Source organism: Solea solea, chromosome 5 (assembly GCF_958295425.1).
Source record: "Solea solea chromosome 5, fSolSol10.1, whole genome shotgun sequence".
NCBI lineage: Eukaryota > Metazoa > Chordata > Actinopteri > Pleuronectiformes > Soleidae > Solea > Solea solea.
The window spans coordinates 4,753,835-4,773,477 of NC_081138.1; the positions used below are offsets into that span (position 1 = coordinate 4,753,835).

A 19,643-nucleotide genomic window follows, 5' to 3' on the forward strand; every position below is an offset into this window, starting at 1 on the left:
GGGGCATCTGCAACTAAGCGGACACAACCCCCCCATTAGCACCCCCCCATCTCACTCCACGCTAAGTTCCATACTTGAGATCCCATAAATCATCTGCCTGAGCGAACAATTACGACAGCAAAGCAGTTGAAAAGCAGCGCGTGAAAGGTTTTTTTGGTTCTACACCATAGATGGCAGAGAAACAAATCTGCAGACTTAGCTGTTAGCTTAGCAGGTAGCTGAGTGTATTTGGGTGTGTGTGTGTGCTGATACAGGCATATTCAAATCAGCCACAGACCAGCTGGTCTTTTTTTACAAAAAAGTAATATTTCTTTGAATTAAGTGTAAAAGCTTACCTTTACTGAAGTAATCCTCTGTGTCAGGAGTAGTGGAATCATCTTTGCACTCCTGCGGGTGCTGCAGATGGGCACTTCTGGTAGCACCTGATGTCACTTCATTCTCCTCTTCCTTGTCTACTTGTCTTCCTCTCCTTGCATCGCTGATTAGGTAAGGATGCGATGTCTCCATTATGGTGCCAGGCACTTTGATTGGACTAGCCCAGGGCCCTGAGTCTGAGTGGAATCCTCCAGCGAACTCATATGCTGGAGGTGGAGGGTGGTCCGATCGCATTCCTCCTCTGGAACATGCAGCCCTTGGCGGTTCTTTCACCTGCTCTTCCTCTTCTTCCTCTTCGTCGTCGTCATCATCATCATCCTGGGAGAAGGAGCGCTCTCCCAAAACCCTAAATTCAGAATGTGTATTACTCGAGTGTGTGAGCCCTCTGAACTCTGCGTGTGAGTGGATGTGTGTGTGTAAATCCACAGGCGAAGGGTGCGGTGCACGTGGCACAGGCCGATGCAAAGGTGAGCTGTCTTCAGACAGTTCTGAGGATGGGTCTATTCGGGTTCTGAAGGCTGTCATAGCCCAGAACGTTCCAGGTCCATAGCGGTCCTGTCTGAGCAGCAGACTTTCATAGGATGGAGGCCCATCGGGGTGACGACCTGGGGGATGTGGGTGGGAATGTTCCGGGGAGGAGGTGTGGTCATGACATGGAGGTCTGGGAGGTGGTCTACGAGGAGGGAGAGGTCTTGGTTTAATAGGTGGTGGAGCCAGAGTAGAACCACTAGGTGGACATTTGGGTCTTGTAGCGGTCTCTGGGCCGCTTGCCGTTTCTTGGTCTGAAGTAGCAGAAAAATCCATAGACTGACTAACAGGATGCAGCTGCACAAAACGAGGAGCAGATGGAGGTATCACCAATTGATTGGAGCTATTAATTGTTGAAGCAGGGTTTGAACTCTGTGGCAGGTTGGTGTTTGATGTCTCGGGGGGCAACAATTTTGTTCCAGTGGTAAATACATTTGAAACTCTGTGTTTGGTGTGGTGGAGCGTGTGGTAGTGATGTGTCCGGTGGGATAGCGTGTGTCTGACATAGCCACCGTGAAGAACATTGAGATCAAGTTGAGAGGGTGGAGGTGGGAAGTCCGGGTCTCTCTTATAGCTAGAGGAAATGGAAACTCCATCCCTGGGAAAGTGCTGCAGGGAAGAGAGAGAAGACTTCCTCTCTGGTACTTTGGGCTTTCTTTTGCCAGTGGAGGGAGATAGAGGTCCTGGGAAGAATGCAGCTGATGATGAGGGCAAGGTTGATGTTGGAGTCTCTGATTGGCTGGAGTAGCCACTAGATGGTGAGGCCAGACCAGCCAGCTTCTCAGGAGACCCAAGTTTGAAGTCTCCAGGTGGGAGAGGTGGACTAGCTGCCCTGGTCTCCGAGGCCTGGGCAAAGGCCTGGCTTTGTGTTTCTGTGGAGGAGGAAGAGCTGTCTGGTGACTTTATACAGTCCATGACAGTCGTGCCTGTGGCTGTGCTTGAGTTCGACATAGTGGTGTACTCCCCATTGTTGGACTTTGGCTCAGAGTTGTGAAGCCACAGGTCTGCATAGTCAGATTGCACAGCACCTTCATCCTTAAATGAGTGTGTATCTGCAGAGCTAAAGGACATGGGCTCTACTATGTCCACAGTTTCGCTCAGCCCCATTCCCCACGTCCCTAAAGGCTCTGCCACTAAGCAAGATGTCTCTAACGGTTCAGGAACACCTCCAATCTCCAGCTCCAGTTCTAGCTTCAAATCTGTGGAAGACAAGTTAAGCTCTTGTTCACTAACTGTCTTTGGTTGATCTTGATCTGCTTGTGTGTCTGTTCCGACATCAACACAAACACTGTTCTCCTTCAAGGAAGAAGTCCGTTTGGGCGGCGGGGGTTTGACCTTCGGTTTTCTCGTTGAACGACAGATCCTCCCCAAGGTCATAGTGCCTGCTCTGAAGTCAGCTGAGGTGTGGCGGTAAACTCCAGGAGATAGAGCTGTTGACCCACCGTTGGACTGACTGCAGTCTGTTCCTGGGTGTGCATAGTTATACATGTATCCTCTGTAACTCTGATTACACTCCCCAAAATGCACAGACGACGAGTGGAAACTCTCTGTGTCAGATGTGTAATGAGAACCTAACACTTTCTCACTGTTACTAGATTTGTGGTCACTAAAACAGGTTGGGTCTTCTAGACGTTGTTTGGAGCGGTACCCCTGGGTCAACCCATGGTTCTGACTCAGGCTTTGGGTCTGATCAGGGTCTTGGTCTGGATCAGTCTGGTCCTGGTCTGGAGGGTAATTCCATTCCCCTTCACTGGCTGTACTGACCCCTGCATCATCCAGCTGGTCTGTGGCTGAGGATGTGAATGAGCTTGACCTGTGGGCCTGACCCTGTGGTCTGAGGTCAGAGTGGTATGAGGGATCCAAGGAATATCCCTCATCAATGGCATTGGGCACAGTGTTGAGTGAGAGCTCTGAGTCGCAGTGTGACGATCCTGTCAGTGGTGGAGAAGAGGGCGGAGGAATGGTTTCAGATGTTTGAGATGGGCAGGTGGAGCTGGAACCACTCCAGTTCCCACTTGATGATTGGTGGTCCTCCTTGTGGTCCACATGGCTGCCTAGCACTCCTGTTGTAGACACCGAGTGAATAGGACTGCTGAAAGTATCTGAACTTGATGAGATCTCACAGCTACCCATGTCAGCTTTGCGGGGTAAGCGAGATCGCCCCCTCTCCTTCCAGCTGTGTTCTGGGCTTCCCACTCCACCAACTCCTCTGTCTCTTTCCCCAGATCGCTGCAACCTTTTTAGGCTTCCAAGTTGCAGTGGCTCAGGAGGCGCCTGGTCGTCTGTGCTCTCCTCCTCATCCTTCATCATCATCATCTTCATTCTTGGACTAGGCCCAGGTGGAATAAAGTCCTCCGCTTCATAAGGTGACATGTCCTCGTCCTCATCATCGTCATCGTAATTGTCATCATCATCGTCGTCGTCTTCGTCGTCATCGCTGTCCATTAGACGTCCACCTTCTCGTGGGAGGCTGCGAGAGCGTAGGCGTCCACCGTGGGCTGAGGCAGAGGTGTATGTGGAGTCTGACTGGTCTCCCAGGGAAGAAATGTTGCCTGTTGAATGCGACAGAGAGGCGGGGATTCCCTGATGGCCACGTTGCGCTCGAATGCGCCTTCTGGAGGGAGCAGCTGTACCTGAAGATGAAACGACAGAAGAAAGAGAAGGAAACAGAGGGAGCATTTTGTTTTAATAAAGGTGGACCTCATCCATGCTCACTATTCCAATTTACAATAAATAAATCATTTCAATTACAGTTTGATGGAGCTTGTTTGAGGATGAAAGTACACTAGTTTGATTGATAGCTTTTAGATGATTAGATGTCCTATTCTAACTTAGCAATGGCTGCTATCTGAAGAGTAGATGCAATTTAAATTTTTTTACAAATCACTTCAGCAATAAATTGCTTGGTCAAAGGTCCCGTTCAGACCTGGTTTCAACATCCGCCCCGAGAGATTTGATCACCTGTAGATGACACTACAACTGTTCAAACGTAGCGTTTAAAACGTGTCCTGAATGCACCTCATGTGACCACATGAGATTGAATCTGGCTTGCTCCAGGCTGCATTTAAAAATACACTATTGTCACGTTTGTTCCCAAGGACAAGATTTCTTTTTTTTGTGTGTAAAGTTGGTAGAAGTGAATCAAAGCTCTACTCACACTGCTGTAACATGAAATAAAGGTTTAAGGTGGCTTCGAATAAATTGGTGTATGACCGCTGATCAGTGCAAAAATACTGTGACTCTGCAGTGATTCAGAGGATGTCAGTAGCAATCTCTCATCTGTCCTGGGGATCGAATGCATTCACGCAAAAAAAATGTGGTTTTGTGATCAGATCTGAGGATGCATTCAGGTCGGATTGGGAGTGTTCATATCTGCACATGATCACTCAAGACTTCTGTAAACACCAGGTCTGAATGGGGTCAAACAATTTTGCCATTTAATTTAAAGAAGGGAATTGAGCAAAAATCCTGTTTTTTTTTCTTCCTATAGAAAAAAGTACGTTAGACTAAAATAAACTACAAATAAAGAACAAAATATACTTGTTCATTGTCACAAACGTACATGCTATAAGGAAATCGTCTGTCTGGCAGCCAGAGTCACGAGTGTGATGGAGGCGACCACTGATTGAAAGATCTTCCTGACAGAGAGAGAGTTGGTGCGGGTTGGCATGGACGATCACTGTGCGCTCTCTTGCTACGGGTGATTCATCTGAGTCTAAATGCAAAGAGACAAAGCATGTTGTGTGTCTGAGATATCATGTGCAAACCTTCTCTTTAGAGGATGAAGATAATATGAAGGAAATGATGCAGAATTAAGACCCATACAGTAAAACACACTTTCTATCAATCAGCGGATTTGCCCATACCCAAGTCGTGATGTACTCTTTTGGGGATTCCTGTGATGGTCTTCCTCCTCCTCAGCTTCCTTCTCCTCTGAAGAACCGACTGGGAGTGGACGAGTGAGCAACGAGCACTTGCTTCCCTGTCAAACCCAACTCCTGCAATAACAACACAATGACCATAAGACAAAGACTACTTAACACATACCTTTATTTCTGGTTGTGTGATTTATGCCCATATACTATGTCTGCACAGCTTTATTTATTTAAGCTCTGTGTATATATTTTTCTACTTCATAACCTTTATTTTAAGACCTAATTACCTTCACCACGGATATCTGCAAGTTTGCCCTTCTATTAGCAACTTTGATTAATCATTCTGAATTTTTATGATAAATGGGTGATCATCCAAGTATGTTTCTAATGAAATAATCTACCCACCGATGACATCACAAACAAATATCAAATTTATATACCAAATATCAAAGAAATCGCTGTCTATCTTATAATTAGACAGGGATAAAGAGATAAACTTGGGAAAAAAAATCCGATCTCTATCAAAACTCATTGGAACACAATTTGGTTTGTGTATGCAGGATCAGACTAGGTTTCATCCAAATCTGATCCAGATTAAGGATTCTAAATTTAAATTTAACATGGTTCAGTGTGTATATCTCAGGATGAATGTTGTCACGCTTATACAAGATGTTAATAGCTATACAGTTGAGGTCCGTGCTCTCGGAGTGAACTTGTTTTCAGTTCCGCTGAGCATGAACAAGGACACGGAGCGACTTCGAGGCAAAACAGATGAAAACACCATCGTACAAAACAAGGAAAACACTGTTATACAAAACAATAACAGGCTCATTTAAAAGAGCTTGAAGGCCGATCATGGGCGGTTGTTAAGATTCCAAGATAATGAGAGCTTTCCTAAATCTGTCCTGGCACAAGGATCTTGAAGGAACATTGCATTATCAAAAATATTAACATTAAAAACTTGACCCCAGTTACATTAATCCCCTTTTTAATCAAATTTGAAACCTGTTCATGTTCAAAATATCCATCCTGGGAACGTCATCAAACATTTTAAAGTAAGGAAACAAGTTATCAAGCAGAGGATGCTGTGAACGCAGCTCAGCCTGCATCCGTGCCCTCTGGGACTCATGAGAAGAAGACATCATTGATGTTGTGACAATAGAGCGGTGATACCCAAACTGTAGTACCTGGGGTGCCCCAAGGGGTACAAGGTAATACAAGGGTCTTACCTGTGACATTGATGGGGATGATGCAGGAGGAGATGGAGTGAGAATCGGCAGTTAACTTCGGATCTGACGGCGGGAGGTTTTCCTTGGACGAGTGTGTCTGTTTCTCCAGGGTTGAGGAAGTATTGGGGGCGGAGGCCTTTGCTCTGTGACCTCCTGTGACCTCACCACCTTCGTCTTCCCCGGTTGAGGTAGCCTGGACGGAAACCGAAAGCAACACCACATGGTGACACTGTCCTTCACTAAAAGGGTCACTATTTTACCATCTCTCTAACGTGACAAAAAAACAAAAAAAACAAAGGACAACACAAATTCCCAATACCTTTCTATTCCATGGGATGAAGATGCAACTTTCAATGGGGTGAAGTGAGTAAAAGCACTCAAACTATGAACATAAAATACAACAAAAGAAACAGACGACATGAAGCAAGTATTCAAAAAAATCAATGTCCACAGAAAAAGGATGGATAAAGGTTAAAATGGCCTCTTAAATGGGCTTTGTAATGTATTTATTTGTTGTTTTTTTGGACTATATAAGAATATTTCTTACCTTTCTTTGGATCGTCTGCATATCTGCTTCTCTCCCCGGCCTCTCCTTTGACAGCAGGGAAACACATATTGTTCAGAGCACTTAAAAACACATTTTACATTTTCTTTTTTTTAATGAAATGAGACCAATGGATGTTCTTACTTTTCTCTGCATGGTCTGGATCTCTGTTTCTCTCACCGTCCTCTCCTTCAGACCATTCAGAAACACAGAAGTCAAGGTTAAATTAAATAAAGACATCATTTCTTATACAAATACAAAAAAAATGTTTACTGATGCAAAGTGAAATGGACACAATATAACCACACCACAATAAATGAAAACAGATGGTAATTGTACTAATCACACAGATGGACGTAACACACATTCAGATACACATACAGTATATTTTAGATGTGAACAGACACACAGACACATTTGTCTTTTACCTTCCTGGGTTGATAGTCTAACTCTCGCTCTCTCTCTGCTCTCTCTTGCTGCATGGCAACATGAGAATGAGATACTGTGTCAGTTTATCGTAAAACAAAACAAAACATAGTTTTCTAAATGTTGTCAGAAAATACAAAATATTAGAATATTTAAAAGGTGATTGAGATTTTTCCTCACTGTCCCAAATTCATGTATTCAGTACCATAGACATAAATATCACATGTAGTATAATTTCTTTCCAGCAAGTGCAATATTATACTCATTATTATGTATTATTATGTGCAATACTACTTTGAATTATTATGTGCAATATTACGTATTATTTTTTTATTTCTACCCCGTGAATTTGGATACACCTACATTATGTCTTTTATTATCTAGTAACTGCTCTTTTGCATGGTATATTTTTATAATTATTGTATTTATATAGCATTTTTCATAGGAAGTAACATAACTAAAAGTGCTTTACGGGGTAAAAACATAAATAAGGTAACAATAATGTAACATTAGATAAAATAGCGATGAAATATAACAGTTCAGTCATAGGCAGACTAAAAGTGAAACGATGGTTCCAATAAATACACAAATTAATGAATAAAACCACAGCTACAAGTGAAAAAGGAATGTTTTATATTTGCCTTTAAACTGATTGATATTCTCGTTTTTCCCCTTAAAACTTGTCTTTTTTTACATTTGTCCTTCGATTTTAGTGTGTGTTTTATTATTGAACTTTTTTTTTAATATAGCCTTAGTGTGTTAATATCTTTATATATTGTACTTTCTTTTGGTAATGCACGTTTATTATTTATTATCTTTATCTTTACTGTCTTTCGCTGCTGTAATAATGTGAATTTCTAATCTAATCTAATCTAATTATGAATTTAACTATGCTCGAATCCTCACAAACTATAATTTTTATGATGTTTCTATATGTATATATATATACACACACATACATATACATATATGTGTGTATATATATATATATAAAAATATATATATATATATAAATATATATATATAATGGATTGTAAATGTATTAGTTATTGGCTAAAGCACTCCTGAAAACTGAAAAAGTCCAATTTCGTGTGTTTTTCTCACTTATGTTCATATTTTTCTTTGATTTGATGGAATTTGGAACAAAAACAATTTCCCGCGGGATAAATAAAGTTCCTCTGACTCTGATTCTGACAGTCTTGTCGTGAAAGTCATGTAAGCCCGGACTTCAAGTGTGAGATACACTTAAAACAAACTACTCCTCTTAGTTCCTGGCACTTAAAGAGAACAGTGTCCAGTGTGACACATGGGATTTATCGGTGGCTACATTTCCTTTTGGCGCAGCGTGTCGACCTTACCGCTCGTGCCAGGCGACTCCTCTGTTGCCGGCGGATGCTGTGAGGTGAGGGGAAGGTTGGCATGGGCGGCGCCACTGAGATGGAGATGGTCACCCTGTTTCTCTCCCGACTTGTGGAGCGCTGGTGCTGTTGTTCGTCTGTAAAACACACACGAAAAAAACACGTCATGCTTTATTCTTTTTTTTTTTTTTTTTTAACACAGTATGGTGGGACTGCGCGGAGCGGATTGGCGGCTCTCACCTCGGTTCAGGGCTCTGAGACTGAGCTGGGCTTTTCTGTGCAGCTCCTCCAAACACGGCGGCCGAGTGCAAGGATGAAACACGTTGTGTTGTTGGTGCCATGAAGCCTGATAGTGAATGGACAGCTTGCTTTCGATATCCAGGTTTGACACCGCTGCAACGAGAGAGGAGAGAGATACGACGTATTAAATTAAGGAATCATACAAAGTTGATGAGTTGAGAGTTTTGATCAGATTATTAATCGATTACTAAATTAATCGACAACTATTTTGATAATCGGTTAATCGGTTTGAAGCTTTTTTCATGATTAAAACAACATTTCCAATTGTTTTCTTAAATGTGACTATTAATCATTTTGGTTTGTGACAACAAGACATTTGAGAACATCATCATTTCCAGGTTTGACGAACACTTATCAACATTTTTTAAGGTTTTCTGATATTTTATGGACCAAACGATTCAACGAGAAAATAATCGTTAGTTGCAGCTCTAATGTAGACATATTAGATCATTTTATGACATGGATTGATAACTTTGGTTTGAGATTTTTGTTATAAAATAATCTATTTAAAGGGAAAGAATTATCATGTGTATAGTGCTAACTTAACTTAGCCAGAAAGGCTAATTTATGGCACTTGTTAAGTTTTCCTACTTGAAACTTGAAAGTCAAATTATCTTAAGTATCTTCAGCCTCTATAAGTAAATAAGTCCACCAAAATGGTGTGATTACATAAATATACTGAAGTCAAGTCAATTACACGAGTACAGGTTTTCATTTTTTGCAGTGTATGAAAGACAGATCAGAACATACATTTACAAATGTAATGCAGATATCTCATCAGCCAATCACATGGCAGCAAATCTATGCATTTAGTCATGCAGACATGATTAAGACGATCTGCTGAAGTTTAAACCGAGCATCAGGAAGGGAAAGAACGGGGATTGTAGTGACTTTGAATGCAGCATGATTATTGAAACTGCCAATGACAGCAAGTTAAACCTTAAAATAAACATCCGTATAAGACCAACTAACAAACCTGGGGCTAGAAATAAGTAAGTGAGTCTGAGTTGACCTCGGTTTGAACCCGAAAAATGTTATTGGAGCACTATCTGTCCCTGAATGTCTGAGTGTTGCAGTTTATTTAAACCCGCAGCGAGCAGAGCGTGTGGCAGCAAATTCAATAATTAAGGACATCCCTTAAACACGGGTAATTCAATAGTTTATGAAGGGAAATACAACAAGTTATGGTCACATTAAGACAAAGAGGTTCTTCACGAAGAACAACTACTAGTCCCTGTTCAATTAGAGCCAGGTCAGGATTTAAATTATACACAAAAACACATAAAACAAAATGAAAAATTGTATTTTAAATGGACAAAATTCAAAGTTGAAACATTAACATAAAAAAAGAATATAAAAATCCTGTTTCTCAATTGTATGTTTTAGTACCTTTTTGTGTAATATGGGGTGTCCTGAATCATGTTTTTCTATCAATACTGATTTCTGTCCACATTATTATTGTAATGCATATTTTTGTGTGTTCGTAGCTTTGTAATTTCAATTTGTAAGACTACAGGGCAAAAAGCTCAGCTAATTCTGACACATTTACAGCAATTTAAACCAATAAATAAATTAATTCATACATAAACATGAGACACATGCCACGAGCTGCCAGCAGGTGGCAGTTAAAGCCACTTCACCCCTTATAACTGTGCCGCACACAGCAGCAGACCACTGCTCCTCCATGTTTGTTTCTAATTATAATTGGCACAATTACTTTGTATGAGAAAACACAGAAATCCACCGCGAATGAATGATGAATAACTGAGAATCGCGAACTTTAATGTTGCTGGTTATCAAAGAGAGGTTATCTAGCCGCCTCCTCAGCCTTTGTGACGGATGCTGCGTTTCTCCTCTTTTAACTTAAAATTCAAAATGCAACCGTGTCCTTGAAAGCAATACTGTACATCAGTAGCCAGGCAACCTTTCATTGCAAACCAAGGCTCGTATTTGCCTGCAATTAAATCAGCGAGCTCACATCAACAATGTTCAGCTGCCTTTATTTTTTATTTTTTCAAACTACAAGGTTAAAGAAGCACAGAGGGCCTGGATTATTCACCATAAATAAATAAGGCTCTCTTATTTTAGTTTGGTTGTTGTCTTCAGATGAAAGGGTGATAAAAGAACATAATAATAAAATACAACCAAAAAAAAAAAATTAGTTTGAAGTGAAGAAAAACCCTGGGAGAACTTTTATAGACAAAGTTAGAGGAACTTTTTACTACAATGTTATTTTTTTATTCCTTTTTCCAGCTTTTTTTTACTATGTTTTTTTTCTCTTAAAGCTGAAAGATGACGTTTTCAATGTTGGAGAATCTTGGTGACAGATCTCTGGGAAGAAACCAACTGTTTAGTAGGGGTGGGTGATATGAGCATAAAATTATATCACAATATTCCGTCATGATATAAAGATAATGACATTTGTGGTGAAATTTTTACAGAATTTCAACATAAAAGTCTTTCTTTTAATATGAAATATATCTATAAAAAAACCTATTTATGATGCAAAATGAATCAAAGAGGGTTAGGACAGAAATAACTGTATATTAAGGTGATATTAAGCTACATGAAATTGATTAGCGGGCGCAAGTTTAGGACCTCTGTTCTACACGCTGAAGCTCAAACAGCGATAAGCAAAGCTATATTTAAAGTTGAGGAGAATGTACATTTACATGTGAAGTAAGAGAATATTAACAGCAGCAGTTTCACCAAAACAACTGCAGATCAACATAAACTATATATCTATGCGTCTCTTTTTTTAGCTCTCTGTCCTGCACCTTGAGGACGTTTACTGGCATGAGCGTCTTGACCGGAGTTCATAGAAAATGAAATAATGAATAATAAGTCACCTTATCACCCGCTCCATCTTAATCTAAATTGGCTATACCAGTGTATGTGAGAAAGAGGAGGAAGAGGAGACAGCAAATTATCTTATTGGGAATAAATCTGCCTCCTGTGAAAGGTCTGTTGTGATGGATAAAAAGTGGTATGCAGCCATCTCCAAAACACTGGCTGTGATGACAACTTACAAACATCAGCAAAAGGGAAGAACGTGGTTTTATAGAAGGAGAACACTTCCAAAGTAGATGGAGAATAACTTCTTATAACTATATAACACGATCCACAAGGAACACCATGATGATCTAAAATAACAGTTTGGTATGAGAGGCATCAACAGGAAGCCAAAAAACAGCTCACGCTCTTTTGTAATGCAACGGAAAAAAAAATCATAGACAGGCTCAGTCATCCAACACGTACAGTATGCTTCATGTCACCGTGGGAATACTCTTTTTTTTGTTTTTTTTTATCTCTGTGGATGAATGTAAGTCATTAGTGGGGAATGTATTATGGGATGGTATCTGGGTCAGGCAGCACAACTCGTACGGCAGTAGCTGCAGAACCTTGTCCCCAGTATACAGCTGTTATGTAAGAAACACTATAGAGAGATGCCCGGTTCTGCAGAGGAGAACCTGTGCGCTCAGTGAACTTACAGCAGGTTCTCCATCATCTCATCAACAGTGAAATGAAGATATGATTCCAGTTCCAAAGGTCCGGACTGGATTAGGGAAAAAAAGTAATTTAAATATGCGGCTCCTTCTTCCTATAACGATCTACAGCCGGGGTGTCAAACATACGGCCCACGGGCCAGAACCGGCCCACCCAAAGGTCCAATCTGGCCCGCTGGATTAATTATGATTAAAGTTTAATTTCAGTTTCAGATACCTGTGGCTAAATGCTTTGTGCCTTTGTGGATCCACTGTGATCTGTAAGTCGTGGAACTGGTAAACTTTTGCACAACATTGTGTTGAAATTGCAATTATTTTTCTCAAGAAATTTCAGGTTGTTCATCGTAGATGCCTCATTAAAAAACATTTGGAGAGCTTGTTGTTTATAGGTTATTATGCTATTATTTTACCGGGCCGGCCCACTTGGGATCAAATTGCGTTGTATGTGACCCCTGAACTAAAATGAGTTTAACATCCCCGATCTACAGGATTGTCTGAAACTGAAAAACCTGGTCTGATTGGACACTCATTAGTGCTGTCAAACGTTTAAAATATTAAATTGCGATTAATCGCATTAATGTCATAGTTAACTCGTGATTAATCGCAAATTTTTATCTATTCTAAATGTCATTGCATTATTTTTTCTCATTTTAATGCTCTTATCAACATAGAAAAGTGGATCGGCTTGCCTTGTGAAAATGTTTTTAGCCGAGCTAATCCGAGCTAAAGGAGCTAGCGGTCTTCGGTGGTCTCCTTCCTATGGTTAGGGGGTCTGCCAGCTTGGTTGGTAACAGTGCATACATCATTACTCGGATGTGGGGAGTGCGTTGAGAAACAATCCAGACTCTGTTGGATACGGAGAGCCTGCTTGGAGACATGTTAGCCTGCTACTCTTTATCCGGCTCACTAGCCCAAACAAGTGTGCACGCAACGTGCCTGTTGTTTTGTCTCCAGTCTAGCTAGATCCGGTGTGGTGTTGTAGTTTTTCTAACGTTACTAGTTGTTGCAACAGCATGTGAAAAAAACCCCACAAAGTTTGCTAGGCCAAAAAGAACGATAATCTTGCGATAAAACAAATTGACGCCGTTTGCGGTAACGCCGTTAAGAATAAAACACTGTTTAATAAAGGTGAACTTAGAATGATATTTATTATATAACTATATTCCATCATGATATCGCATTAATGATATTCATGATAAGTTACAGAACTTAAAAGTGCTTGTTTTGGTCTAGAATGACATAATGAAAACCTACAGAAATAACTAATTATAACTTGATATGAAATGGTGGGCCACATAAAATCAATTGGAGGGCTGCATGTGGGCCACATGCCGCAGGTTTGAGACCACCACAGTCGTTACTATTTTGATGGTATCCATCTCATTTTTCAGCCCAAAGACACTCGACAGCCACATTTCTGTCAATAAATAACAATATAAATAATGATAACACGATGTAAACAACATTGAATTGAAGGCACACAATCATATAGTTATAGTGGTTAAATATTTTACCTCTGGATCGCACAGGGACGCATCCAAAACCAAGACAAACCAAAGCCATGGTCAGGGTCTGTTCTCCTCTCACTTCCTCTTTTTTAAAAATCTTCTTCACATTTACTGCGCGGTCCCTGTCGTCTATGTCTCCGTTGCTCCACAGCACCGTCTTTACCGCAGTCCTGTGTACAAACGCTCCGCTGCAATTCCGACACATACGCGAGCATCATCTGCAGCAGACACAGACTCTCCCTCCTCCTCCCTCCTCCTCCCTTCTCCACTTCCACCTGCTCTCCCTCCCTTCAGTTGACCCAACGCGCTCCCTGGAAACAAACACTTCCTTTTTTGTCCACGACTCACTTAGGATTCACCAGGAGCTACGTTTTCCTCACCAAAGCTCACACACACTGCTCTGTTTCACCCCCGTCATGCACATGGTAGGGTCCTGCCTGAGCGTGGCCTGTCGCTGACTGTAATCTCTTTATGATGCAGTATTATGTGAAGGCAGGCTGATTCTTCACCATCAAGTATTAACATATTAATCCACCACATGCTGGGAATGTGTACCACGTGCTCAGTCCTTCCATCATCACAAAGCAAAGACCTGCCATTGTGTGTGTTTGTGTTTCTATTGGATTGGTTTATTTTTATATCACTGTAGATTCAAAACGAGATGAAGCATCACAATTTGTACTACTGTACTGTAATGCAAGGATGAGAATTGAAGGATGACATTTAAGATTTAAGAGGTTTTTAAGCTCCTGAACCAAACAAGCACAACTCCCTGTCCTCGGGTGTTTCTTTTCTTTTTATGGCCCGGACACCGACTAGTTACTGGTTATAATCTGCGTGGTTATTGTTTTTTTGTCATCATCATCATCATCTTTTTCTTTCAAGTGCACCTGAGGTCACTTTTGAGGTCTTTGCCATGACCAGAATTGCGATCTGACAAGAGTTTTAGGCCGATCCAATGAATTTTACAGGAATTACATGTCTTTAATCTGTAGTAAATTACACACTCAAATTCTTTTTAAAAGAACATGTGTCGTCAAATTTGACTTCATCCAGATACAAGAGAAGTCTGTTTTAATCTGGAATTGCACTTTATTTTGTGTCACCACTGATGTGCAAAGACCTCCAGGCTATGAAAACAAGAGATTCTTTTATTATTTTAAAGTAATTACACACTGTTACAAACACATTTGTGGATAGTATATTCCATTTATGCCAATAAACCCTGATAAACGTTACACACTGGACCCTTAAAGCATCTCAATATTAGTCACTGTTCACCGAAAGGAAACTTTGTTTTTGTCTACTGAGTCAAAATGTAATAATTTACATTATAGGGACTTCAGAGGACGTTATATTGACTTATTAACCTTAACCATACTAAGCTAATACTGGCCTAACCCTAACCCAGTGATGTGCGGTCAGGGGAATAAATATTCTTTTGTTTTTCTTGCTATCATATAAGCGTAATTAAAAGCTTTTAAAACAACTTAATGTTTCAATTAAGGTCAAAATTGAAATATAAGCTTCTATTTTAGGTTCATATATTTGTACATCCGACGAGTGCCTTCCCAGTCACGAACCTCAAAGCACGTCACTGCCCTAACCCTAACCTTAACCTAACCATACAACATGAATAACACTTAGAAAACACACACACACAAACTTGTAAAACTCAGTCTTAAAAGTTGTGGTCAAAATGTCCTCACAAAAGATAGGTTTGTGCATTTATTTGGACCTCACAAAGATATACATACAAGCACACGCGCATACAAAATGAGATGAGCACCCTGCCTGGTAATCTGCTGTAATCTGGAGCTCTGGCAGTTGACTGACTTTGCAGTGTAGCTGGGGGAGCTGGCAGCGTTTGCTCGAGTCGCTCTCAGCCTCACACACACACACACACACAAACACCTCGTGTCTGCACATGCTTCACTGCAGTGGTCAACATGAACAGCGGAGGTTGTGAATATTAAATGTGCGGATGTTTCATGTGGCTTGCCTCATTTAGGAGTCTGTTGCAACAGATTTCCTCAACAGCACTGCAGGGAGGCCCTTAATAGCTCCTCGTCCCCGGGGTCGTTTGTCAGTTGTGCTATTGAGTGATCTATGATACATCAGGGCAGGATCACAGACTTTTCGATATACGAGCGACTCCGTAACCCCCGGACCTCGTGGAAAAGGCCCTAACGACCTTATCACTTAATTACTACCATCTTTCAAGTCGCTCGCTTACAAATGGAGGTCGTGCTCATTTAGACTTTTACATTTACTTGTGATGGAACTGTCTCGGGACGTAGGTTATAGCCCAAGAAATATAAAATGAACACTTTTTGCCCCTGCGCTGCTGCTGCTGCTGCTGCTGCTGCATACACACCTATGCTCCCTCACTCAGGTCTGATAGTATTGATTACTGACACTTAACACCAGTTAATTAAATAATAATTACTCGGTCTACCTCCACTGTTTTCTGACAATTAAGTTGACTTGTTGGTTCAAATTTCACTCAGGAGCAAAGATCAATCTTAAATGATCTGATATTTATTGTAGTTATAATCGATACGGACTGATTTGAAGATTTTTGGGGCATATTGTGAACATTCGACAGATATAGAGCGGATTACAAATCTATTTAAAATACCACAATACCTTCACCTTTCTTCTATAATTACAGTTTTGGTTTAGTGTATTGTTTATTTAACAGGGACAACGTACAATTTCACACTTGTTTCAGAGTTACCTAATAGCTAAATTACGTCACTGGGCAAGTAAACACACACCAATAAGGACAAGAACATAACATAATGCATAAGAATAAATAAGAAAACTAAAAGTAGACAAAAGACTATAATACATAAAATAGCCTATGACATTATAAATAATCTGGCCTATTCAAAACAGAGGATAAAAATAGTAGCTAATTCACAGAGCGGCAAAATATTAGCCCTTAGTGTCAACTTTTGATCAATGCTAACAAACATTAGTGAAAAGTGAAGTCACGTTGTCAAAACTCTTTCACACAAAAAGCAAAAATCATGAACTCTTTTTTTCCAACTGCAAAAAAGGTCTTTTTTCAAATGCTAACACACTTTGTCCAAAACAGAAATACATGCATTTCTGTTGAAGCCACATTGAAATCAACAGAAAATAGTGACAATAAAATTAGATAATAAAAATTGTCTGGTCACAAACAATTGGAATTGGAATTGTGTGACTATGCATTTTGTTTTTTAGTACTGTAAATAACTATGGAAATACAGAAAACATGAATGTTATAAAAGTGCTGTATTGCTGATTAATTCTTATTACAATATACCAGATTTAGATTATTTTTATTTTTTTTAATTATTTGCTTATCTTCACAAAAACAACAATTTCACACAGAATTCCGAACCTTTATTTTGAAAACCATATGAACTGGAAGAGAACTGAAAGAGATTCCGTTGCTCGAGCTGACAAATAAGTGACATAATGTAATATTACTATTAGCATATGTTAAGACTCCAAGAAGAAGCAGTAATTCTCAATATTGAAAAGATGCACTAACAAAGCAAAAAGGGAAAATATAGTTTAAGAGAATTTTTTGACATTATAAGTCAAAGTTGCGTTTCCACTAGCAATAGTATCTGTACTTTTTCTGGTACCTCTGTCGAGGTTCCAAGCGAGCTGAGGCGATACTATGCGTGACGTCGCCAGACTGCCGGCCACTGATTGGTCAGAGTGTCGTCACAGGAAGTGACGCCCGACACGAGAATCAAAGCCGAACAATGCCGAACTGTAGATCCGTTAAAAAGACTTAACAATCCTAAAAACGTTGGTTAATCGCCAACAATTACCAGGGTAAATGTCTAAAATCTCAATATTTAACAGGGGAGTCTGGCGTATTTAGTGACAGCACTGCAGTTCCTTCTTTGAAACCAATACGTTTACTAAAAGACTGGACAGTTTAGATTGGAAGAAAAACAAAGTTTTGTAAGAAAAAGTTATAATGTTTTGGTCTGTTATTAAATTGCTTAGAAAAAAAATTGGATTTACTGTAATGTAGAATAATCCAGTACACTCAATAAAGTGCATATATCTTATTCTTTGTATGAATACTGATTTATTTAAAAAAAATCAAACATTAAAGATGCTCCGTGTTGTTACCACATGTTGAGACGTGTAATAAGTGTTATTACATGTTAATAATGCAGACGGCGAGAAGAGATGTGAAAAAGTATATCTTCACAATTGACCCATGCTTGTAAGTGTTTAAAGAAAACCCTGCGATAAATCACACCGCCCCTATTCCCCTTCTTTTCATCACCCATGTCTATTTTTTTCCAGGCTGCACACCTGCGCTATTGTTCCACCGCCTCCACCTCAAAAGGCCTCAGTTCTGCTCCTCTGACCCGCACACCGCTCACGTTAAAGCAAGTGAGGACACGTCTCTGCAGCATAAAGGTCTGGGTCCATGTCGCCGAGGTGAGTCACAGTGTAGAGCCGCGGCTTTTATTTATAGCAACCCACCGCGTCACAGTGAGAGCCGGAGAAAAGAAAATATCAGCAACATAAAACAGCAGCAGGTTAAATGTTCAAGGGATTATTTCCTGGCACTGCACACACACACACACACAGACTGAGCTCATGTGCTGCCCCTTAGTGGCACAGCCTGAGCGTTACACAAAGTCAGAGACTGTGTGTGTGTGTGAGAGAGAGGTCCTCATGGAGACCAAAACCTGGTTCTAGTGAGGCAGAAGCTCTTTTCTAAGGGACCGCTTAGGATTTAAATTGTGGTCAGGTTAAGGTTAGGCACTAACCGGTTATGGTTAAGGTTAGGGATAATGCTTTGTTTAATGAAATGTCCTAAGAAGAATAGCTGTACAAACCTGTATGTGTGTGTGTGTGTTCTTGTATGTGTAGTTTTGTGAGGACCAAAAAAAAGTGAGGACATTTTAAGATTAGAATTAGAACTGAAACAATTACTCGAATAATCTCCAATTATTAATCGTTTACTAAACGTATCGTTCATCAACTATTTTGATAATCAGGTTTTTTTTTTTGCATTATTAAAATTATTAAAATTCTGATCGTTTCAGCTCCTTAAATGCGAATATTTTCGTTTCTTTGCTCCAGATAACAAAGAAATCATTAAAAGTGAATCACAAAACAAGACATTTGAGAACGTCATCATTTATTAAGTTTTAACTAACACTGATCAATATTTTTCTATATTTTATGACATTTTATGGACCTCACAAACGTGTGTGTGTGTGTGTGTGTGTCAGGGAGCGGCAGAAAGGATTTGCAAACACTGCCATATGTTTATTATACAGTTTCTATACGAGTGGAAGATTAGCAGAATCCAGTTGTGCGCACGTCGCCCAGTCGTTCATGACTTAGTGAAACAAGGTCACTGTGAAAACAACATCGTCTCTTTGGTGATACCTGGGAGACGGACGTCGCTGGACAGACGTCCTCCACTGAGACACAAACTCGCACACATTAGAATTAGACCTAGAATTAGAAGAACTAGTTTACCTCTGCATTTAAAACAAGTCATACTCAGATTTATTTAATTTAATTTACAGGGACAATCAACCTGTCAGGGACTAAGGCTATAATCTTTAATCTTAATCTATATTTATATACACTGTTCCTTTTTTCTTTTTTTTTAGGAATAAATAAACTTCAAACTTCAAGTCAGGCACAGGAGCAGTGGGCAGCACCTGGGGATCAGAATTTGAACCGGCAACCCTTCTGGTTACAATCCCAATTCCCTTCCTCTTGGCCATGGGCTGCACTTTAGTGACGTGCAATCACTGACTGTGTTTTCTTCAATTCTACACTTGTATGGCACCACAGGATTTACAACGTTTATTACTTTACAAGGAAGTAAAAAAGGTGCTAGGGCAGCAAATAACAACGATTTTTTATAATTGATCATTGAAAATAGAAAATGTTCAATTATCAATTAAAAAAGTTTAGATCAGTGTTTTTTTTACTTAGAACAGA

The 19,643-nt window shown here is 40.1% G+C and overlaps 1 protein-coding gene across 2 annotated transcripts in view; it reads right to left on the reverse strand.

The window, feature by feature from the left end:
* The window catches only part of nhsb (Nance-Horan syndrome b (congenital cataracts and dental anomalies)), a 68,750-nt gene that overhangs the window by 3,067 nt on the left and 46,040 nt on the right, over positions 1-19,643 (reverse strand). For both annotated transcript variants that reach the window (XM_058629851.1, XM_058629852.1), the window contains exons 2-11: positions 8,576-8,728; positions 8,336-8,472; positions 6,980-7,027; positions 6,696-6,740; positions 6,555-6,599; positions 6,327-6,389; positions 6,008-6,200; positions 4,770-4,901; positions 4,466-4,618; positions 336-3,536 (exon numbers count right to left, since the gene is read on the reverse strand). In XM_058629851.1, the coding sequence (XP_058485834.1) occupies positions 336-3,536; positions 4,466-4,618; positions 4,770-4,901; positions 6,008-6,200; positions 6,327-6,389; positions 6,555-6,599; positions 6,696-6,740; positions 6,980-7,027; positions 8,336-8,472; positions 8,576-8,728 (4,170 nt within the window). The remainder of the gene's footprint in view (positions 1-335; positions 3,537-4,465; positions 4,619-4,769; positions 4,902-6,007; positions 6,201-6,326; positions 6,390-6,554; positions 6,600-6,695; positions 6,741-6,979; positions 7,028-8,335; positions 8,473-8,575; positions 8,729-19,643) is intronic.